This window comes from Mirounga leonina, unplaced genomic scaffold, assembly GCF_011800145.1.
Source record: "Mirounga leonina isolate KUSES-001 unplaced genomic scaffold, KU_Mleo_1.0 Mir_114, whole genome shotgun sequence".
Taxonomy (NCBI): Eukaryota; Metazoa; Chordata; class Mammalia; order Carnivora; family Phocidae; genus Mirounga; species Mirounga leonina.
Window position 1 is genome coordinate 21,544,059 of NW_023270265.1, and position 25,353 is coordinate 21,569,411.

Sequence of the window (25,353 nt, forward strand, 5' to 3'; positions counted from 1 at the left end):
CTTCCATTAATGGCCCAGACACTTCCGAAAACAACCTGGTGAGGTACAATCATGATTCCCATTTCAAAGATGAGAAAACTGAGACCTAGAGGCTATACGTTGATGCCCCTGTAAATTTCCCTTATCTAAGAAATTGAGAAGGGGAAAGACAGCAGGTGGCTTTACCCTCTGTTGTCCTGAACCATTCCCTTCTGGCTTTAAATTTGCCTGCCCCAGTCCACAAACCCAAGCCTCTGTGGTGAGACTGAGTGGGTGCTCCTGTTTTAGAAGACATTTAGGGAACCTCATGGTGATCCCACCCCCTTCCAACCTCAGAGGTTTGCTAAGGTATTCATTCCATGTATGATATTTTACTTGTGAGGCATTTAGGAAAGTTTATTTTCCTCATCTTTTCCTATCTTTGATGATGTTTGTACTCCTTCTTAGCTAGGAGTTCACAGGAAGATGAGTAGATGGCCTGGTCTGCTCTGAAAGATTAATTACAGGGTTAAGCAACTCAAGAGTGAGGAGCAGGGGTTTGAACTTGGCTCCATCCCACTTCAGAGACCTGGCACCGGAGCACATTCCTGTGTTGCATCTGGAGCCCAGGGCTTCTCCTTCACCTCCTCCTTATTCCCTCCTGCTTCTGGCAGGAGGCACATGAATGAAGGTGCCCTTAGGGGTGAAGCCCTGGTTTGGATGGTGAGAGCTGGCAATAATCCAGCAGCAATCACGGATACCGATGCTGGTCAGCCGGGACTGTCCATGTCTGGTGGTAGGCACCAGCACCTCCTTTGTCTCTGCTGCTCAGACTCATGGGAGAGAGGCCAACAACTGTTCTTCCAGTTCCTATGACTGTTTTATACCAAATCAGAAAGGAACTGACCTTAGGAAAGAAGTGTGGGGTGTCTCCAGGACATGTATAAACCTCTGTGTTTTCTTTACACATTTTATTGGGCTGGCCTCCACTTTTCTCCCACCTCCCACCGCCATCGTGGACACCACCTCCCAGGGCCAAATGGCCTTTCTAACTCCTGAGATGTTGGCCTAAGAAGGGTTTTATAAGGATTCTTCTTGGTCTCTCACAGCTGAGGACAATCAGGAGGCTGTTGCAGATATCCACACAGGTGGTAGTTGAGAGAAATCAATGAAAATGGGATGGAAGGGATTAATTCTTGGGACAACTGGTGGATGAATGGATTTGAACTCTTCCCAGGACACTGAAGAATAACAGACGCCTCCAAGATTTGGGACCTGGGGAGATGAAAGTGGTACCATTAAAAGAAAGTGAGAAGTATATCCATTTTGGATATCTTGACTTTGAGATGCTGGAATGTTCAAGGAGACGCTCCCAAAGGCATCAGCATTGGATCTGAGTGAGAGGTCAGAACTGGAATTATACATTTGTAAGTCATCTGCTTAGCTGTGATGGTGACAGCTTGAGATGAGCTTTTCTGGAGGAGAGAGAGAGAGAGCCAAGCAGAGGACTGAGACATGTACAGTTCAGGCTGCGGGACTGCAAGTAGGGGCAGAAACCACTGCCATGGCTGGAGAGTTAAGAGGAAAGCCAAGATAGTGTAGTGCCCTGAGCCAGGACTCAAGAAGGTCCATGGTGTTGGGCTTAGAGTTGTGGATTATGAAGCTCATGCTACATAATAACTCTCTGTTGATTTAATGCACCAAGTCATAATGTCCTCAAATCTGTTGTTAGCTACTGTGGCATCGCCATTTTCTCCTGTTAAGGTGGGTTTGCTTTTGTCAATAAATGTCTTCTGCTTACATCATCAAACATAGTCAAAAAGCCATCTACTTACATCATCAAGCATAGTCAAAAAGCAATTAACTGCATAATTAAATACAAAACTGTTCCTGTACAGCCTCATCCACTACTGGATTGAATTCCCATAGTAAGTACTTAATGAGTACTTGACTTGAAATAGTACTTGGTCAACAAGTGAGGCACTGTGAATCTTATGACCTTCCAGGTTTTGGTCCCATTTCAGTTGAAAAGGGAAAATCGACAGTTTGAATATGTGTATAAATTAACCTCAAGTACCCAAAGTATAATCCTGGCCTCACTATCTACTACTACCTGTGAATAATATTAACCTTTGTGAGTTTCTTCAGCTGTAAAATGGAATACTAATCTTACTTAGGCCACAGAGTTGCTGATTGGGCTAAAGGAGATAATTAAGTAAAATGTTAGCAAGTAATACTACCAGTACCATTCGTATTGCCTTTTAAGGGAAAAAAAATTTTCCAGGCCCATATGTGTTTTTCTGATTAAGTGACTTTGACCTATCTAAAGTCTGGTCCAGGTCATTTCTGCAATAATATGTACTAAATTAGAAATAACGTGTACCAGTTTTCTTTTAAGTTATAGAGCTATTTTAATTGATACTCATATCATCAAGTGTTGAATATGTGATTATAATAACAATAATACAGAGTACATGTTCAACATGGATTTTAAAAATATATATTTCCTTGAAAACAAACATAATTTTTAAAAATATCATAGTGTTTGTGATGTAAAGTCATGGTTACAGTCACATCCCAGTTTGTCATCTATTCTTGTCCAATGTACAGGTCCAATTTAGGGCTAGACTTGCAGATAGACAATAAATATCTGGTGGTCTTGTACAAGGCTCTTCTCAGACTGTTCTTAAACATGTAATATAATACTGAATGGACAGTTAAAAGGTATGAAAACCAATCAAAGTAACACACCATATTAATAGCATAATGGATAACAACCACATGATCATCTCAATAGATACAGAAAAGGCATTTGACAAAATGTGACCCCCTTTTATGAAAAAACACCCAACAAATAAGAATAGAAGGAAACATCCCCAAATTGACAATGTGTATTTATGAAAAATCTACAGTTAACATAATGCATAATTGTAGAAAACTGAAAGTTTTCCACCTAAAATCAGGAGCCAGACAAAGATATCTATTCTCACCACTTCTATTCAACATTATACTGGAGATGCTAGCCAGGGCATTTAGGCAAGGAAAAGAAATAAGAGGCATCCAGATTGGGAAGGAAGCAGTTAGACTATCTCTATTATCAGATAACATGACCTTATATGTAGAAAATCCTAAGGAATCCACTGATACACTATTAGAACTAATAAATTAGTTCAGCAAGGTTGCAGGATATAAGCTCAGTTGTAATTCTGTACACTAGGCATGAAAAATCAGAAAGTGAAGTTAAGAAAACAATTCCATTTACAACAGTATCAAAACCAATCAAATACTTAAGAATAAATTTAACAAGGGGTGCCTGGGTGGCTCAGATGATTAAGCATCTGCCTCCAGCTCAGGTCATGATCCCAGGGTCCTGGGATCGAGCCCCGCATCGGGCTCCTGGCTCAGCGAGGAGCCTGCTTCTCCCTCTGCCTCTGCCTCTCTCCCTGCTCATGCTTTCTCTCTCTCTCTGTATCTCTGTGTCTCAAATGAATAAATAAAATCTTAAAAAAAAAAAAGAATAAATTTAACAAAAGAATTGTAAGACTTATATGCTAAAAACTACAAAATACTGTTGAAAGAAATCGTATAAGACAAAGAAATGGAAAGACATCCTATGTTCACGGATTAGAAGATTAATATTGTTCAGATGACAGTACTCCCCAAAGCAGTCTCCTGATTCAGTTTCATCCCTATCAAAATTCCAGCAGCCCTTTTTTGCAGAAATTAACAAGCTGATTCTAACATTCATATGGACTTTTAAGGAGAACCAGAATAGCCAAAATAAGTTTTTAAAAGAAGAATGAAGTTGGAGGACTCACACTTCTGATTTCTAAACTTATTGTAAATATATGGTAATCAAGCCAGTGCAGACAAAATGACAGACATATATATAGATCAATGGAATAGAATAGAGAGCCCAGAAATAAACTGTAGCATATCTGGTTAAATTATTTTCGAGAAGGATGCCAAGATCATCCAGTGGGGGAAAGGACAGTCTTTACAACAAATAGTGCTAAGAAAATTGAATATTCATATATAAAAAAATGAAGTTGGACCCTTACTTTCCACTATATACAGAAATTAAAATAGATCAAAGACCTAAATGTAAGACCTAAAACTATGAAACACGAGGAGAAAAGCTTCATGACATTGGATTTGACAATGATTTCTTAGATATGACACCAAAGGCACAAGCAACAAAAGAAAAAATAGATAAATTGGACTACATCAAAATGAAAAGCTTTTGGCATCAAAGAACAAACACTATCAGTGGAGTAAAAAGGCAGCCCACAGAATGAGCTAAAATATTTGCAGAGTACATAAATAAGAAATTAATATCCAGAATATATATAAAACTCAACAACAAAAAGACAAACAATCTAATTCAAAAATGAGGAAAGGACTTAAATAAGTATTTCTCAAAAGAAGGTATGCACATGACCCATAAGCACATGAAAAGATGCTCAACGTTATTAGTCATTAGGGATATGCAAATCAGAACCATAAAATACCACTTCATAGCCACTAGGATGGCTATAATTAAAAAAAAGAAAAGAAATGTTCACCTGGAGGTAGAGAAATTGGAGTCCTATACACTAATGATGGGAATGTAAATTGGTACAGCCAGTGTAGAAAACAATTTGGGCATTCTTCAAAAAAAATGCTAAACATAAAGTTACCATATGATCTAGCAATTCCACTCCTAGGTATTTACCCACAAGAAATGAAGAAATATTCACATACAAGTTTTTGCACAAATGTTCATAATAGCATTATTCATGGTAGCCAAAAAGTGGAAACAACCTGATTGTCCATCAACAAATGAATAGATAAAAAAATTTGGTATATGCATAAAATGGAATATTATTCAGCCATATAAAAATAAGTGAGGAACTGATTCATGCTATAATGTTGATGAACCTGGAAAATATTATAAGTGGAAGAACCCAGACAAAAAAGGCCACATATTATATAATTCAGTTACGTGAAATATACAAAGTAAGCAAATCCATAGAGACAGAAGGTAGAATAATGGTTGTCAGGGGCTGATGTAGCCCGGGGAAGGGGGGCGGGGCATTAGGAATAATTGCTAATGTGTACAGGGGGTGATAGAAATGTTTTAAAATCGACTAGGGTGACAGTTGTACAGCTCTATGAATATACTAAAAAAACCCCACTGAATTGTACACTTTCAAAGCTGAATTTTATGGTATGTGAATGATATCTTAATTTAAAAGAAAGAATGGACATAAATAGCTCAGCGATATTTTAGCATGGAAAGATTTAACTCTGAGACTGCCCTGACATCTTGATGGGGTTTGCTGATAATGCCAAGCTAAAAGGGATGTGAAAGTTCTCTTTACAGAGGGAAGAGCTACCAGAGCTAGGAACAGCAGGGGTTTGGTGGAGGGGCTTTTTAAAATTGGGTAATCTGTTAGTACAATGTATAGCAAGATTTACAGACATTTCTTTTTATATGAACAAATGAGGTATCATTAGGGATCTTTAAAAAAAAATTTTTTTTTTTTATTATGGTAGGCACAACACCAGAGGGTACGAGATGCAGGTTATAAAAACAAAGCAAAAGTTTCCATAGCCTGAAATGATTTGATACATGACAGTCTCTTCCTCTGGCTTCAAAGATGAAAGGCCCCATAATTCCTTCTTCCTCTTTCAAATGATGACTTAATGATGATGATAAAAATGACTGATTACTGAGAGCTGAATATGTATGAAACCTCTTACACGCATTTTCTCATTTTAACTTCCCCATCATCACTGTGACATAGTTGTTGAGAACTTACCCAAGATCATGCAGCAAGTCAGTGCCAGAGCTGGGCTGCAACCCCACATCTGTGTGATCCCAAGACCTCACTCATAACCACTGGACTGTGCCGTCACTTTCCTCTGGAGGAGAATTCCCCCAAGCGTTTACAGTTCCTGAGATTCTAGCTACACCAAATAAGGAGGCAGTAGTGTGGAGAGGAAGTTCTGTGGACTGGGAGTCCAGGGCCTGATTCGAGTCCAGCTTTGTCCTAATCAGCTCTGTGACCTTGGGCAAGAAGCTTGACCTCTCAGAGGCATAGCTTCCTGATTGTAAAGTGTGGAACATTCATCCCAACTACCCCTGTAGTTCCTTCCAGCTCCAGCGTTTGGTCTGAGTCCAGCTTGATTTACCTACCACTAAGAAAACGTCAGATTCAGTTGTAACAGAGACACTAAGGAACAGAACCTTCAAGTCAGTGGCGGGTGATGTGGGGAGCCTGGTCTTTGGTGTCAGTCTGATGTGGCGCTGGTTCCATCGCTAATCTCAGTGTGACGTTGAGCAAGTTCCCTAACCTCTGTCCCCATCTGCTAAAATGGGGATAATGATAGCATAGCATGCTATGCCATCTGCACAGAGGGTTGTGAGCACTAAGATTTCTTTTTTTTTTTTTTTAAGATTTTATTTATTTATTTGACAGAGACATAGCGAGAGCAGGAACACAAGCAGGGGGAGCTGCAGGCAGAAGGAGAAGCAGGCTCCCCACTGAGCAGGGAGCCCAACGTGGGGCTCGATCCCAGGACCCTGGGATCATGACCTGAGCCGAAGGCAGACGCTTAACGACTGAGCCACCCAGGCGCCCGAGTAAGATTTCTGTAGGTACTAGTACATAGTAAGTACTAGGTATTATCTATTTCCTAATAATATAGTAAGTAGTGGGACCCCTGGGTGGCTCAGTTGGTTAAGCATCTGCCTTCGGCTCAGGTTATGACCCCAGGGTCCTGGGATCCAGTCCTGCATTAGGCTTCCTTCTTATCGGGGAGCCTGCTTCTCCCTCTGCCTGCCATGCCACCTGGGTGTGCGCTCTCTCTCTCTGACAAATACATAAAATCTATAATAAGTAGTCATTATTATATATTATATAATAGTTGATTTATGATTATTATTACTGATGGTTATAACAGAGAGACCCAAAATCCCTTAAGGGTAATTAGTGTGTGTTTAAGTAGCCCAGCCAGGTCGGACTCTGGAGTTCAAGTGGCCTGCATGGGCTCGGTTCTAGAATCATCCACATCTACTGGGTCAACTACCCCTGAGGAATGTGCTGCTGAGTGGAAGGGCATTAGATTGTCACCAACACTCCAACTTCCCTCCTGTTGCCTTTGAGTTACTAATGCCATTCTCACAACACCATATCCCAACTTGCCATATGAATTTTAGCTCAATTAATTTTGTTTACCCAAAGTAGTCAGAAATAGATAGGTAGTCAATGAGAGACACTGATAAAACTGTTAGTTGATGTGCTGTAAAAAGAAAAGAAACTTCTGTTGCCTGGAAGCTTCCCAAAATGGGTAGGGACCTGTTAATAGATAACATAATAAGCATAATGTGATATATTTATAATAACCTTTATCACAGTGTTATTTATGATGGTAAGACATTATAAATGTAACATTGACTACTAGAGAGCCATTAAAAATATTAGAAAGCTAGTTTTAGAGCTGGGGAAATGTGAACTGGAGAGTATGTTTTTTAAAAAGGTTAGAAAGAAGTATGTGCTCTGATCCCTAACTTGGTAAATACTGTATTTATAGAAAAAAAATCAAACACATGAGATGTTGCAACAGAAATATTAACAGAGATTATCTCTGGGTATGGGATTATTGATTATTTTAATTTTCCTCTTTATGCTTCTCTACGTTTTCGATATTTTCACAGTGAGCTCATATATCTTTGGAAATCTGAAAAGCAGAAGTTATTTTTTATTAATAATAATTGTCAGATTTTTTTTCTGCTCTGAGGCTTTTCAGTCTACTAAACTGTTTTATCTGAATATGACTTAATTTTCAATCTAAGCATATTGTTTTTTTCTTTTTTTCCTTAAGTACCAATTTAGAAATAATATGCTTCGTTGATTTTGTGAACTTATCTTTTTCATTGTAGTACTGAGGGCAGGCCAGACACATTTGTTACAAGATTGATTTGTTACTCTGAAAACCAATAACAGATAATGAGAAAGAATCACCAATTACCTAACCTTTCTCTAAACCCATTTACTTCCCTGTTGAAAAGCAATTTTCAACTCTGCCTGAGATTAGTGTCTTTAAGCCAACTCCTAATCTTTTATAAAAAGAAATCAACATCCTTCCTCTCCTGTCTTATTTTATAATTGGAATTGTACCACTCAATGTCTGAGTGTGCAATTGATAAATCTAATGCTTAACTGAAAAAAATAGACTGTCTACAAAATTAACTGAATCAAAGAAAAATGGATACAGTAGATACGATAAAAAAATTTTCTACTTTCTTCCCTAATTTTAATTTGAAGTAACTTTTCAAGAGCAATATTGTGATATTTATTGGAAAAAAATCTGAACAGCGCAGATGCTGAACCAGGTTGTGTCTGTGAAAGGACTTGAGGTTTTTCCTCTGGATGATTTTTTCAGATATCATTTTGATATATTTTTTAAACACTGTCGTGTGTACAGTAGACAAAAGTTAAACAAAACAAAATGTGCAATCTATAAACATTGTTATTAGTTTGATGTGTACTGGACAGATATGCAAACATATACCTACATTTGTAAAATTATTTTCCTCCAATAGGATCGTATTTTGTTGTTCCCAGCGTGGTTTTTTTAACCTAAATTTATCATGAAAAAAATGTCAATGTCAGTACATATAAATTTACCTCACTCTGTTTATATTTTTACAAGAATTTCTGTCAGATAAAATCCTAGAAGTAGAATTGCTAGGACAAAGTGTGTACTGTGTTAGTTTTGGTTTGCCTTCCCAGAAAGCTTATGCCCGTTTGACCAGCACTCACGGAGAATGAGAATGAAAAGTAATGTTTCAGAAGCAGAGCTACATAGCAGGTCCTCCCAAAGGTTTGCCTTGGTTCAAAAACAAACTCACAAATAAATGTGAAGTTACCATCAAAATATAATACAAGTACTATGCTCTATATTTCACTGAAGTCAGATTCCTGTAAGGTCTAATCCTGCTATTAAACAATAAAAATTGAATTGAGTCAATTGAAGATCTAGTGGCTTTATTAAGTGACTGATCTGTGAATCGGACAGTGTCCCATCTAGCAAGTAGAGTTGCACAAAATGGAAATTTTTTAGGGGCACCTGGGTGGCTCAGTTGTTAAGGGTCTGCCTTCGGCTCAGGTCATGATCCCAGGGTCCTGGGATCGAGCCCCACATCGGGCTCCCTGCTCCGCGGGAAGCCTGCTTCTCCCTCTCCCGCTCCCCCTGCTTGTGTTCCCTCTCTCTCGCTGTGTCTCTCTCTGTCAAATAAATAAATAAAATCTTTAAAAAAAAAAAAGAGGAAATTTTTTATAGGGAGGTGGGTGAGGCAAGAGGTTATTAGTAAAAGAAAAGAAGGATTGTTGCAAGCCAGGTCACCTTCCCTTGGGGGAAAGGGCAGGGGGTCTTATTAGGTGGATTACCTCATCTTTGTGGGGGTGGGGGGCAATAGAGAGGGCCCACGTGACAAATGACCTCGTGGGTGCTGACCAGAAAATTCCAGATTGATTGGCTTAAAAATCCCACTCCTGGAGGGGTCGAAACTGCAGTTAAATCCTGGTTTACTCTCTTGGTGGGCAGATGACTCCACCGAGGGCCTGTGGCTTTTTTTTTTTAACAGACTCAGCAGGATATTGGGGACTCCATCTTCCTTGCAGAAGATCCCTCAGAATGCTGAGGGTAACAGAGGGCTGACCTTTGGAGTCAGAGCTGAGCTGTAGTTCTATCCCCCTCTCAGTTGCAGAGTGTCTTTAGACAAATTGCTTAACATCTCTGACGTCTGTTTTGCCATCTATAGAATAGGGATAATCACCCTTGCCTTACAGCATTCTTTGTAAGAATTAAATGAGTTTCTTGGTGCCAAGAGCTAATAAATGGTGAGGAGCAGGAGGTCGGTGAGGAGCTATTATTCAGATGCTAGAAAAGGATTAGGGTATTAGCTGAGGGCATCCTGGATGATAAAGTTATTAAAACATTTGCAAAAATCCTTGATGAAATTGCTAACATTCTAGTTAGTATATGCTATGTAATATTACACCTTCTTCCTCCATCCCCCATTTCCCTCCTCCCCTACCCTGCATTATACTGATCCTCTCCTAGAATGTAGTTATGTGAACAAGGATCTTTTCTTTTTCACTAAATCCCAACATTAGTGTAGCCTGAAACAAAGTCTCGCACATTGTAGGCACCCAATAAATGAATGAATGAAATTTCTACTTGAGCGTTTCTTCAACCATTCAGACGTATTGGCAGCTAGTAAGGCTGGCCCTTGGACAGAGATCACACCCAAGGTAACTCAGGCTTGGCTTGGGGTAATGCAGAGTCCTGGGCCAGGAGCCAGAATCTTCTGGTTCCTGCTCAGCTTTTGCCAGTTCCAAGGCTGACAACTCATGAACTGGGTCCTTGGGCAAGTCACTTAGCAGCTTAACTCAAGCTTTGTAAAAAATAACATTAGCAATGCCTGCCTATCATGACATCCTCACATTATGCAAGAGATTAAATGAGATTCCTTGGTAAACTCTAGGTTTTTGTGTAAGGCACAGCAAGAAAGACCAAATGCTTTCGTTTTGATTGGGACCAGAAAGCAAAGAGAGAAATAAATGGGAAGTGGCAGATTTTGCTGGGCTCGAGCCCAAGCCTGAGGCTTGACCCAAACTAGCATTTCTGAGCAAGTGCTAACTCTGAGGGAAGATGTGGATTTTGGGGGGAGGGAGTTCCCCAATGGCACTATGCCCCAGGGCATTGGGTGAACAGTTATCAAGGAAAAGTGCTTCCCAAGTTTAGAGGCTTTTCTGGATATTTCTGGACTGCACAATATGCGGACAGCCCCTGGAAATGGCAGCTTATAATCAAAATCAGGGGCTTTCTGAGTACCAGACAGGAAGCCAGGAATGAGAGGACTCTGGGGATGGCAGGGGGGATGCCACTCAAGGGAAGCCATGGGCCAGATTTCCCTCCCTGGAGGCAAAGTGATTGCCTAGATCCAACCAGAGACCCCAAAGTCTAGGGTGATATATTTTTATGTAGATATTTTGATCCTCCCACTACCCACATGGTTTCTTCACGGACCACACCTGTTCTGTAGTGCCTTCTGGAAAATAAAGCTTCATTCCTTATTTTCTACACTGATGCTCCATCTCTTCTAATATATGCTGCAGCCATCAGGAATAACCTGCAGTTTTCTAAATAAGCCACAGTGTCTCTCACCCTCTGACCTTTGCACAGAGTTCCAGCAACAAGGCAGACTAAACTTCCTTGGACACTAACCTCACAAACACCTTAAGCCCTGTTCCCCCAGTGAGAATCACTGAGTATGATGATATAAGTTGGGAAGGTGCTGTAATTCCCACATAAACAATATATAGACAAGGCTGAGGAGAGCTACTGTGTGCTATGATAGCATAGTCCTCTTGTGGGAATTATTAAAGACTCGGAGAAGTCCTGCAGTTACAATTGAGACTGTGGGGGACGAATCTTGCTTAAATTTGTTTAACCCAGTATGTCTCTAAATTATTAACGAAGGAGCCATGCTCTGCATAAATTCAGTGTAACACTCTTTGGAAAATACTGGTTTAAAGCATGGGAACGTTCTTTCGAACTTATAAGAAGGAAAGGAAAGGGCACCTTAAGTTTCTGGGTCCTATATTCTAATGCAGTTGTGCTGGTTGAAGTGATGATTCCAGACTAAGAGGGAGAGGTGTTCACCCTCTAGGGTTAAATCCTTTATCTCTGGAGTTTGAAGAGTTTATTTTATCACATAATTCCAAGGAAACAAGCACAAGAAGTTGATTCATACTGACTAATATTGCTCAAGATGCCTCTTAAAACCAGAATGAGAGTGTGGCATTCTGTTGTTCCATGAGGCCATATGCTGAGCGATCAGGAACATGAGCTCTGAAGTCCAGTAGACACTGATTCAAATCCCAGCTCCCAGCTTACTTCTTCTGTGACCTCATGTGAGCCTCACATCATAATACTATCTACCTCCTGAATTAATCCATGTAAAATACTTAGTTCAGGAAGTTAATAATTAAGCAGAGAATCAGAACTTGCCGACACTGTGTCTCATGGTAAATATTTCCAGGTTGTGACCGTGTCTAGAGATACAGCCCTATTCTACTGTAGAACAGCTATTAACTGAAGAACATAGAGCTGAGAGCAAACCTTGACTGTGATTAAGGTGGATAATTTTATTCACCATACGTTTTCTAAAAACTTTCTCACAAGAGAAGAACTGCAGCTTCTAGAGGGCTTTATGAATTTTGCTCCACAACCAATGAGGAAGTGCCAGGGGGTCATAGAACGACAGGGTCTCCCATCCATCGTAGAGTTGCCCATCTGGCAGAAAGGAGGGTGTGATGGTGATGCAGAGCCGTGAGTTGGGGCCATGTGGCATGGGAAGGGGAAGAAGGAGATTATAAGGAGCGCCCAGCAAGAACGAGAGAAAATGGGAAGTTTTTAACAGCTGCTAAAAGTTTGGAACTTGTGGGGTGCCTGGGTGGCTCAGTCGGTTAAGTGTCTGCCTTCAGCTCAGGCCATGATCTCGGGGTCCTGAGATCGAGCCCCATGTCAGGCTCTTGCATGCTTGTGTGCACTCTCTCTCTCTCTCTCTTCCTTTGAGTGTGCTGTCATGCTTATCCTGAGACACATGGGGCTGTGGCATTTATGAGGGTTACAATGACCAGGCTTCTTTTTTCTTCTTTCATTGAGTTTTTTTAGGTCTCCTTTATTGCTGTTTCTCACCAGTCACTAGATTCTTTATTCATTGTAACAGCATGTGATTCCTATCTCAAGATAAATTGCAGTTTATAATATATTATCTTACGTTATTTATATCTTTTATTACATTATCTCTTCTCTTACATATTAGATAAGTGATTTCACAAGATTTAGGGGTTACTATTATTTCCATCATAGAGTGTTGTACTTTGAAATCATGTTTCAGAGTTGGTTACTTCTGGGAAGACTTCCCATATAGGGCTAATTCCACTGTACATATATTATCAGTATCTAGAAGCTGCAATCTGCCTGTCATCAGACCACATTCTGAGTCAATTTTCAGGAAATCCAGTAATTTCTAAACTATTCAGAAAGTTGGAGAGCATAGACCATGTAGACTTGAGCACTTGCCATATTTTAATTATTTTCAAATAAGAGCTTAGAGAGAACCAAATATAATTTGGCTGTCATTGTTTTCCACTGAAGTTGATTTTTGTAGTTTGGCCCCCAAAAAATGGATAAAAATGGTTACAATAAATCATTGTACTCTTTACTCACCCGTTCACCTTTTAGAATCAAAGAGAAACAAAAATTTGGATACCACAGTTTTTATACAGAAGATGAAACAGGGAGTTCTGACTGGAATATATTTAAAATAGGATCAGGCTTGCATCAGTGGAGAGCAATATTGTTCAAACTTTCCAGTTTTCTCCTCATGATTTTTTATTAGATTGTCACTGAGAGCATTCCTGCAAAAGGGAAACAACTCAATTAAACAGCAAATGTCACAAGAATTTTTCTTGAGCTATGCTTCAGAGGTGGCGGGTGGGCTGCATGGGAGAGGATGGGGTGAGGGAAGAACATCAGAGCCCAGACCATCAACAGAGATGCCCTGTCAACAGGGTGGTCTAAGAACTAAGAGCTTCCAGTTTCCATTTTTCTCTCCCACACCATTATTGGTTTATTACTTTGGGCAGAATGTATGGCCTAGTCTTTGGATCAGAAGTATGGTCACCATACCTACCAGAGGAATATAGCTTGCTGTGCACAGAAGGTACACAGTGAAGGGAAGGCTAGAGAAGATTTGGAGTTTAAGAGAGAAGGGAAGTTATATGGGGTAAGGGTAACCAAACACTTGGGTAGGCAAAGAAGAGTCTGCAGAGAGAAAGGAACTGATATTGGAGACAACCACTGAGGCAATTTGAATAGACTTAATCACAAACCTAGGTGTGCCTTGGGTAAGAGGAGGCACACAACTTTCTCAGAGAAGGAGAAGAAAATAGAAAACATAGAGGCATTTTACCTAATGGAAGGAGTCCCTGACGTTTGTCAGTTACCATCGTGTAGTAAACATGTGGTAAGCATCAAACACAGTAGCTACACTAGTGGTAAGCACAGCATCATTTTTAAACTTGTCAAATCACTATGTTGTATGCCTGAAACTAACATCATGTTGTGTGTCAACTACACTCAAGTAAAAACAATTAAACAAACAAAGAAAAAAGAAATGATCAAATCAATGTAAGGAAAATAAAGGTGGGTTTGGGAGTGTGAGAAGAATAGAAAGGCTCCACTGCAGAGGTAAAGAAGACAGTGAGTTATTTAGGAAAAAAATAAATAAATTCATGTCAAGTCTGAAGCTGCCCTGAGGGCCCAGCTGAAGTTAGATAATCCAAAGTAGCAAGGGTTCCATCACTAAGTAGCAGCAATGTCAGTGTCATCATATAGCAGCCCAGAAGCCAAGGATGGATGGTTGAGTTTAGGATTCAAGATTGGGAAGTACACGTGGCGGAAAGTCAAGGAGACTTGGGATGGCATCCTGGGTGTTGTGGGCGCATGTTAAAATGCTGACCATATACCCAAACCAAGACCAAGGAACTGGAAGTCTGTCAAGGACAGAGAAGGTTTAGTAGAAAGGATGGGAGGGAAAAGGCAGTCAAATTCAAGGTGGAGGATTTCAGAGTTCAGTACTACAGAGATGGAATACTTTGGAGTGACGATTCCAAGGTTGTCTGCAGTAGGGATTTAAAAAAGAGTGAAGGATGCTGAGATCTGAATGTTGATGAAGTCCTCCTTATGGACGGTGCCGTTGTCCAGTGTCCAAACAAGTGACAGTCAGCAGTGAGGAACGCCAGCCATCAGAAGGGCTTTATTCTGCCAAAGGGTCAGTGAGAATGTTTTAAGAAATCAGGAATGTGAGAAAGATCTGGAGAAGTAGAATGTGGTCCCCTCATGGAGCACTATGAGAAGCGTGAAGTGGGGCTGGCCAGGAAGAGACTGTCGGGAAGGAAAAGGCGTGAACTGGATAAGGAGTGAGAGCAGTTTGGCCCACGGGGCAGTGTTTCCTGAAGGGCTCCAAGCAGCACTAGTCTCACAGAGTGACCTAGTAGGTGTGATATAAAGTGTGCTCTGGGGAGCACTGAATGAAGCCATGGAAATGGATTTCTTTACTGCAAGACCCCTTAGAGCCTTTAACAGTATACCTGTGCACCTCATGTGTTTCCAGGAAGAGGATTTGTGACATGAATATATGCCATTTCCCCAACTTAGCCACAAAACTGGTCATACTTTGAGAAATTCTTTTGGAGGGCTCATCATAGATTTTCAAAGCTTTTTGAGTGGATGGACGGATAGATGGATGGTTAAGTTAGATAAATGAATGAATGACTCATAGGCAGGAAATTAAGAGACAGATGGGAGGAGTGGTCAAATAACGTGAATTTGTGCTAAGGGAATAATTTGGAGCCTAGGAATGCTTTTGGTCCTTCTGTCTAGTGCACTTGCTGCTCTCTCTTCCTCACCACCTTCTTACTGCCACTGGTGGAGCAGGGAATAAGATTTATTTTATTTATTTAGATACATCTCCTTACTACCTGTTCCTCCCTTACTTTATAGGTGGTTCTGTCCCTGCAAACCCCCAAATGGTTCTCAGTGGAATCACTGAGGGTAGAATATCGGCAGGTATACTATGAAGTTTTGGACCTTGTATGCATTGGGTCCCTGGGGTCTCCTGCATGTTTACACACCACGTGTATATGTGTCCACATGCCTTCCCCCACCCCCTGCCACAGCCTTCTTTCCTCTTCCACCTCGGGTGCTGTGCCCACACCCACCCTCATTCTGCTTCACTCTGATGGTTAGCACTGGAGAATGCAGAAGCAAAGAAGAGACTTCTCTACTACTCTGCAAAGTGTCATAGTGAACTGGTTAGAGAATGGTATGTTAGATCAATTCTCCTTCTAAAAATGGGGAACTGAGCCTTCACCCATGCCCCAGGGGGCAGGAACAAGCAGGCAGGACAGTTATCAGAAGGGTCTCCATACCAAGGAAGATCGTAGAGAGCTATTCACCAAGCAGAAACTTGATTAGGAAACCTGTAAGATTTTGAATGGCTCTCAAGTAAATATCTGTTGTAGGGGATATCAACCTTGATGTCACCATAACTTTTGTTGCTTTATTTTAGAACGCCAGCCAGGCACCTCCATGGCCAATTCCAGTGCCCTCCCTTCAAGTTCAGCTGGGATCAGCAAGGAGCTGATTGACCTGCAGCCCCTCATTCAGTTCCCAGAGGAAGTCGCCAGCATCCTGATGGAGCAGGAACAGAACATTTACCGAAGGGTCTTGCCAGTTGACTACCTTTGCTTCTTGACCCGGGACTTGGGCACTCCGGAATGCCAGACATCCCTGCCCTGCCTCAAAGCATCCATCTCAGCTTCGATTCTTACCTCCCAGAACAGAGAGCACAATGCCCTGGAAGATCTGGTGATGAGATTTAATGAGGTAAGAAGCCACTTGGAGATGTACTTGTAATTGACACTCTAGTAAGTGATTTTTAAACGTATTTCTCCTCTTCGGTTTGTCTGTTATTGGTGTCTCATCTGCCTGTTGGTCCTGCCATGTCCACAATGGCTGCTTTGTTTCCAAGCAATGAGATCGATGACACATTGTCATCCTCCCTATCATTGCCCTAGGCCTAACTGTTCCTATCCTTACCTCTATCTTCATAAAGTGCATGGGCCTTCTCCCTTTGGACAACCGGTCCCTGCCCTTTTCTCTGCTCTCTTGCCAAAATATTCTCCCCAGGCTCATTTTCCAGTATTCCCCCCACATTGTACAGGTGCTTTTAAGACCAAATGTCTCAATTTTGAATTTTGACCACGTGATCCCTGGCCATGGGATCTGTCTAACCCACCCCCTCTTCCACTCTTGGGCGTTCTCAGCAGAAATGTAAAAACCAATGCACCTGGGTCAGAAGCACGGGGAGGAACGTGGGTTCCAGGGGCACTTCTGTTCCCTGCACCCCATCAAGATCCTCAACACCAGAAAGTCCCTCCAAGGCCTCTGAGACCTTACCATAAGCCAGTGCTGGAAAGGACAGCTGTGACCAGAGTCTGGGAATACTTGAGAAGAAGGCACTGTAAGAGGTCAAGGGGCTGGGGTGGCGGGGGGAGAGCCAAGGGTTGGCATCATGTGGCCCTGGAACAAGGAGGATGGACAGGAGGGAAAGGCAGGTCTCCATTCAGTGTATCTGTGATGGACGGAGGGTCTATCAGACTTTGTTACTTAAACCCTTTCCAACTGTGGCAGCTCACCTTGCCAGCCTCCACAGCCTGCCAATCCTGACCCCAATGATGGTTGTAAATGTCAGTGACCTTGATAAGGCCCAGTGGATGCAGAAGTTTTAGAGGCTGAGCCCAAGTAGTTCTGTGCCCACACATGCCCCAATCACCGTTCCTCAGAGGGAGGTCTGTTATCCATAGGAATCGCTGATACCGTCTGGCTGTCATGCTCATCATTTTACACGTACCATTTATTTGCTCCTCACAACAACCCTGGGAGACAGATGCTCTCATTAGGCCCATCTTACCAGTGGAGACACTGGGGCATGAGGAAATGAAGTCATTTGCCCAGAGTTACATGGGTGGTAGGTAGCAATAGTGATATTCAGACCTACATAGTCAGGCCCCAAAGCCGGACTGTGAACCACTCCACTTCCACCTGGATCAGGCTCGTGTTGAGGGATGGCACCTGGCCCCACTCCAAACTGAGCAACACTGACTCTCTGGGAGTCCACTTGAGAGCCCGTGAACCACACTGCCCCTAAATTGCTTTTTAAAATAAATCTGATGTTCTTGATTTTCCTTACTGATAACAACAGGGTAGAAATGGAAGTTCCAGTACATTGAGTGTTTTATTTGTGGATTTACTGTATGTTGTGTAGTGCTTTAAACTTCCAGATCTCCTTATTCTCACAGCCTTGGGACCTTATCCTTGTCCATTGTGGTTGTGGTTGTTTTAAATTCTACCTGAAGTTTTGCCTTGCCTGAACTTTTAAAATCTAATTTTAAATTAATTTTGGAGAAAGAAAATTTTGGTTTCTTCCATTCACTTCCATAACCTCAAGAATCAAAGATGCATCAGTGATTTCACTAATTCAGAGTTAGTGATGATACAAAGCACAGCTGGGTTGAGGCATGCTTTGGACTATCTCTGAAAATAGTTTAGCTAAGCAACTTCAGAACATAAACAAGATTTCTGGGAAAACATTTAAACTACTTAAGAGAACAGTCTGTTTTCAAGTATTCTCAAGCATCTATTTTCATACAAATTATGGATACTGATTAAAAATCAGTCTTACGTAGTCATTACAGGCAGATCCGAAACGACCTCTAGTAGGCAACACTGGGCTAGCTAAATTCTAGTTGCTTTCTATACCTTAGTGTAGAAAGCCTGCATTACATTAAAAGAGAATTCTTAAATTAGGATGTTCGCCTATTTAGAAGGGTCTTGCCTTCAGAGTAGTGTGGCTTTACCTTCTATAAGGAAAAGGGAGGACAGGAGCCAGCATTTATTTACTAGGTGCTATGGACTGGACATTTTCACATTTCTAAATCCTATTTAATCCTCATGATAGTTGTGTAAGGCTGTTGCCATTCTCCCTGACTCACAGATAAAAAAAGTGAAGCTTAAGTAACAAAATAAATGATAGTATTGGATTATAGTTCATAGAATAAGTATTCTTGAGTCCATACTGATAAAAATAAATGAATAAATTCATTAATGGGAGGGGAGGGGAAGCTCTATATAAAAGAATCTAATTAATAAATGTAGAGGGATGAAAGAAATAGGAAATCACCTTGAGGACCCCCCCAGCAATAAATTGTTACAAGCAAGAACCACTAAAACAAACAAACAAACAAAAAAAACAAGAACCACTGATGAATGCTAATATTTTTGGGCAAAAATACAATGAGAAAAAAGATATTGGCTTAGTCTAAAAGTATCTCTCCACAAGACGTGTCTGGCTGCCTCGGTTGGCAGAGCATTTAACTCTTGATCTCAGGGTCATGAGTTCAAGCCCCACATTGGGTGTAGAGGTTACTTAAGGAAATAACAAAATAAATAAAAAGTCAGAATATCTCTCCATAAAATATTTATTAATTACAAAAGGAAAAATAGAACAGTGGAAAAACCCAGTAGACACCACTTTAGTAAGTGTTCAAGGTCACCATGACCAGTAAGAAGACATATTGACAGATAACTCTTGCTGTGGTGCACTGGGAAGGGCATGACATCATCTCTGTGACGTTCTTGACACCCAAATAAATAAATAAATAATGCATAACCTAGATCTAATCACGAGGGAAAAAAACCATCAGACAACCCCAGATTGAGGGACGTTCTACTCCTCAAAAGTATCAAGGTCATGAAAGGTATGGAAAGACTGAGGAACTGTCAAAGACTGGAGGAGACAAGGAGACATGATAACTAAATACAGTGGGGGAGCTGACTGGATACAGGGCTAGGAAAAAATATATTAATGGGGAAATTAGTGAAATTCTAATAAGGAATATGGCTGCATTGTATTAATGGATCAATGTTAATTTCTTCATCTTGATAATGGTACTATGGTTATGAAGGATGCTAATATTAGCAGAAGCTGGGTGAACTGTATACAGGAACTTTCCATACTATTTTTGCAACTTTTCTATAAATCTAAAATTACTTCAAAATAAAAGTTAAAAAAAAAAAGCTAGTGCAGCTCAGAGAGGTTGAGTCACTTGTTCAAGGTCACACAGTGGCTGAGTGAATGTCAGAATCCAGATGTCTGTCTTCACAGTCTACTCTCTTCTAACCCAACTGCCTTGCCCCTCCTCTCTGCTTAATTATCAAGGTCAAGTTTGTAGTACCAGAATTGCTGATTGAGAATTTAATTAATCTTTTTTTTTTTTTTAAGTTATTATTTGACAGAGAGAGACACAGTGAGAGAGGGAACACAAGCAGGGGGAGTGGGAGAGGGAGAAGCAGGCTCCCCACAGAGCAGGGAGCCCAATGCAGGACTCGATCCCAGGACCCCAGGATCATGACCTGAGCCGAAGACAGTCGCTTAACCGACTGAGCCACCCAGACGCCCAAGAATTTAATTAATCTTGAGTCTCCTTTCCCCTCTCTTTCTACTTCCTTTCTAAATCTCCTGTGCATCTACTCTTTTTCTACTCCTCTTTCTGTTTCTATTTTTATCTAATTTCCTATTATTACTCATCCATTCATTCACTTAAGACTTATTTATTGAGCACCTCCTGTGCTATAGCCTTCTCTTTTTTTTGCTGATGTGTCAAACATAATGTTCTTTTAAGTAAGAAATTAGCAGTATATGATAAAAATCTACAACATTATAAGACCATACTTTGGTTCTGTCGAAATTGGATACCCAAAGTAAATGCACTCTCCTCAGTGGGAGGAAGATATCTGTTGCTTGGAAGGCTGGAGAATCTCAAAGACAAGATAGAGAATATTAGCTTCATGGCAGGAGTGCTAGTCACTTAAGGGAGAGGTGAATGCATTTATTTATGCATTCAGTTATTCGGTGCACATATTTTCAGCACTTCTCAGAAGCAGGGCACCATGGTGGATAAGCACTGAGGAAAATGAGTAACAGTCCGCGGCTGCCAGGAGCTACCAGTCTTAAATTGTAGTCAGGCATGGGCACAACTCACTACCAAAAAAGGCAGAAAGTCCGTGCAGTGTGAGTGGCACAGATGTGGAAGCTGAGGTGTCTAGATGGGTGATTAGAGCTCTCTCTGCTCAGCTTTGGAGGTTGGGGCTGGGCCTTGAGGGATGGGTGGGTTAGAGAGGGGACATCACAGGGAATGGAGGATATCCCAGACAAGAAGACCTCCGGTTGTTCTGAGCAAGACTCATTGTCTAGGGAGGAAGCTTGCTCCTAATTATCAATGGAACATTATTCTGAGCTAGAAGTTTCCCAAGTTCTAACAACTCTGTACCAAATGACTTAACTGTGATGTGGGGAAAGGAAAGAAAATCCCTGGTGCCTTTTGGGCAATGTTGCATAACACTTGTTCTTAGGAAAATACAGTTAAAATGCAATTCAAAGTACAATCATAAAATAACTGAAAAAATGGCTTACATTAAGGAAGGCCAGGGGATAAATCGTTGAGAATCAATTTAGATTGTGGCTTGGAAGCAGTGTTTCTCCCCGTTCCCCCTTCTCCTGCCCAACATCAAGACTGGTGCACATCAGAGTAACTTTTCAAGGGAGTCATTTCTTTAACCTCGCAAGTAAATGGAAGATGCAGAGGGTCAGCCCCAAAGCCAGTGGTTGTCGGATGGGGCTTAAGGGGTGTGGATAAGCTCAGTCCTGCTTTGCTTGATTTGGGAGGCAGGTCTTCCTGAACCCTTTTGATCTGGACATCTCTCTGTAGTCATACTCTGATCTAAATCTCCAAGAAACCAGTGTTCTTTCTTTCTCTCTTCAGGTTGAGCAACCTCACTTCCTGGCCACCCACAAAGTCTCTTACTTTGACAGTCTCAAATCATCCTGGGGGTTTTCCCCTCACTTTCTTCCCCTATCCAGCCTCTGCCTCTAGCCCAGATTCCTTTTGCTCTCACTGTTGTTGTTTTTTTTTTCATTTCTTTTAGAATAAATTCCAGAGCCATTTTTCTTTTCTAGAGGAGCCAGAGAGGCATGTCTTTGTAGATAATGTCACTGAAGAGATTGCATACTTTAGAAGCAGAGACAAGAGCTAAGAAGAGACGAGAAGCTATTAAAGATTGAAGACCATCCTTACTCCCTTTGTTCTCATGCCTTTCTTCCCCCACCACCCCTGAGGACGATGGTGAAACATGGAAGTTGGTGGTATTCTGGGATTGAATTTCTGAGTCACTGGTTCTCAAACCTTATGCCTCTTTAATATGGCCTCTGTTTCCTGTCTTTATGGTTCACCCATTGATGACCTTGGAAATCAGAACTCGCCGTGGTCTGCCTCTACAGCTGGGCCACAGGACCTGTCAACAGAGTGAATTTTTGCTCCGTAACCACCACTGCCCACACCATTACCAGATACTCTTTTGTATAATAGATAGTTGATTTCTCTGGAGATTGGTTTTCAGCTCTAAAGGCTATTAGCAGGTTCACTTTTTCCTCTGGCCTGAGCAGTCTTTTCTTGTTGAGTAATTTTTAGCAAGAACATTCCTCTGGGCTCCTCTTTTGGACCTGGTGGTCCAGGGTAAGTTCATGAGCCCAAGATTTAGCCCACAATTATTCTGAGACCCCAGAAGACCGTGGAGGGATTCTACTTAGTTCTTTGCCCAGGTGACCTTCCCCGACCTCCTTCTGTTTGGTTAACCTAAGCAGTCATCAATCTGCTTCTCTAGCCACACAAATTCAGGCAGCTCAAAGTGACACTCAGTTGCTACTTGTTCCTTCTGTCTGGTAGGTTTCACTAGATTTCAGTTCAACAGTTTAAAGGCCATCCCCTCTATGAAGAATGCCAAGGTGCAGCTTAACAATCTGGGAAAGAATCGCAAGAATAAGCAAACCATCTGGCCAGAGAACAGCTGTTTCAACCTGGGTCCTTTCAGCCAGAATCCCTTATATACTTCATAAGTGTTGATCAGTTTGGCATTTTCCAACATCTAAAACTATGTCTCATCATAGCCAAGGAAAGACCATTTCTGCACAGTAAGGAAAATGCATGACATATGATAATGGTGGAGATTAGGGTAGGGGAGTGTCCTCATGCCCAAATGTGTTCTTCACTTGAAATATTTTTTTAAAATACTGTTTTTTTAATATGTATGTTCAATCATGTTAGAAGAAGTTCCTGTCAAAGCTTTTCTCCCCTCCTTTTATGCAGACAGCCAAGTAAATCATCTGTTTAGGGCTACGATACAAACTTCTTCTTCATATCTGAATACTCATGGGATGCATTGCTAATAAAGCCCCCTCAGCGTAAGGGAAATTTCAGCTCACTGTGGAAAACCAGATTTCTCCTTGGGAAAGCACATCTCTCCAGAGGCACCTCTGAAAGTAGACACTATATTCATCCTCCAGAACATTTCACCACGCATTCCCGAGTTAACAGAAATTTTAGTCCAGAAATTTCTGGACCAAAAAATACAGTAGGCAGTTGAACCAAGACTCAACTGTGTAGGGCCGTATTCTAAGAGCAGGGTTATTAGTAGGAAGCTAATCTGTCCTGGAGCTGATTGACAGCAAATTGTGATTGGCAGTTCTTGGCAATCAGAACTCACAGGATTCTACTCACTTACAGTAACTGTCAGTGAACAGCAGGGCTCGGAATGAGGAATGGCATCACCGTGCATCATCATTCAGCTCTAGGGTTGGCCTGCCTTGGTTCTAATCCGCCATTCCCAGCTGCATAACCTCAAGCTAACTACCTAATCCCTCATCTCTAGATGGGGACAATAATAGTACCTACCTCAAATAGGTTATGTGAGTGTTCAGAAGGATGACGTGTGTAAAGCAGTGAGGATCTAAGACACAAATGGTTCAATGTTGGTTACAAAACAAAACAAAAAACCTAAAATTAAAATAACTAATAATAATGGATCCCATCTCTTTTATTATTATGGTCCCCCCACTTAACAGATGAGAAAACTGAGGCACAAAGAGGCTAATTAAATGACTAGCTAGGATTTGAATCCAGGTGATCTGGCTTCCAAAGCCAGTGTTCTTGGGTTGCCTACCTGGTGCTATTAAATCAGATGCTGAAGGAGCTTTTTTCCTCAACTCCGTTCTCTTACTCTGAAAAAAAGCCATTTTCTTCGTAGGACGACTCAAAATATTCTTTATGGGGCGCCTGGGTGGCTCAGTTGGTTAAGCGACTGCCTTCGTCTCAGGTCATGATCCTGGAGTCCCAGGATCAAGTCCCGCATCGGGCTCTCTGCTCAGCGGGGAGTCTGCTTCTCCCTCTGACCCTCCCCCCTTTCGTGTGCTCTCTCTCTCTCTCTCTCTCATTCTCTCTCTCAAATAAATAAAATCTTTAAAAAAAACCCAAAATATTCTTTATGATCTCAACATGTAGAATGAATTTAACCTCTTTGTTGACTTGAACACATGTGCTCACTTCCTGATATTGAAAACGTAACATCTCGGGGCTCCTGGGTGGCTCAGTTGGTTAAGTGACTGCCTTCGGCTCAGGTCATGATCCTGGAGTCCCGGGATCGAGTCCCGCATCGGGCTCCCTGCTCAGCAGGGAGTCTGCTTCTCCCTCTCCCGCTCCCCCCTCTTGTGCTCTTTCTCTCTCTCACTCTCTCTCTCAAATAAATAAATAAAATCTTTAAAAAAAAAAGAAAAGAAAAGAAAACGTAACATCTTTGAATTGGGAGGCTGTGCTCCTTGACATGGGAAAGATAACCGTATCTTGAGGTGTCCTAGAATATTGTCCCAGAAGAACATTAGGGTAAGTTGTCATTTCCACAGATCAGGCAGAAGGGGATTTCAGGTCTTTGGTTTTTAAATTTCCTTTCATTGTTTCATTGTTTGCGTATAACACCCAGTTAATCATGGAATACTACATCAAAAACTAATAATGTAATGTATGGTGATTAAGATAACATAATAAATTAAAAAAAAAATAAAGTTCCTTTCAGCCTTGAGGTACTGGATGCCTGAGAATGTAGGATGCCAAAAAAAAAATCTAAGTTTTGCTTTATTTCTTTACCTTCCTCTCTTCCCCATACCATTGCTGTTATATGTTTCTTTCTCACTCTCTACTTCTATTTTTCATGAAACCTATACCCCAACAGAGATGGCTTTTGAAATTCAAAATCTTAAGTCCTATCACTACTTCCAAAAGGACCAGGATGGAGGGAGGCTGTGCCCAATGTGGGGACAGCAGGAGAAGGTGGTGGACGAGGGCTGCCAGGAACCTTGGAATCAGGACCTCCATGCCTGTGCTCATTCTTGAAATATCTAATGCGATTTCCTTGAACAGTGGTTTTCACTGATCAGCTGAACAAAAACAAGGGCATCAGAGTATTTTTAAAGTATGCACATGCCTGCCGCCCACTACCAGGAGTTTCTGACTCCATGGATACGTGGTGGGCTCGGGGATCTGTATTTTTCGAAAGTTCCACAAGATAATTCTGATGCCACCAATGCTTAGAGATCACAGCTCTAGACCATCAGCCCCACTGGAATTCAAAGAGAAGAACAAAGCTGTATCCCAAAGCAAATAGGACAGTGATTCCTGTCTTTGAGGTCGTCCATTATTGCAGATAGTTGAGAATTGTCCAAAGTAAATTTTAATGAATGTGGTAACTTACTTGCTTGTCTTCTCTTTATTTTTCCCCTTCCTTCCTTCCTTCCTTCCTTCCTTCCTTCCTTCCTTCCTTCCT

General features: G+C 41.3%; 1 protein-coding gene across 1 annotated transcript in view; it reads left to right on the plus strand.

Moving 5' to 3' along the window:
* PLCE1 (phospholipase C epsilon 1) overlaps positions 1–25,353 on the plus strand; it is a 315,612-nt gene that overhangs the window by 158,598 nt on the left and 131,661 nt on the right. The window contains exon 4 of the mRNA XM_035025358.1: positions 16,154–16,470. Within this exon, the coding sequence (XP_034881249.1) occupies positions 16,154–16,470 (317 nt within the window). The remainder of the gene's footprint in view (positions 1–16,153; positions 16,471–25,353) is intronic.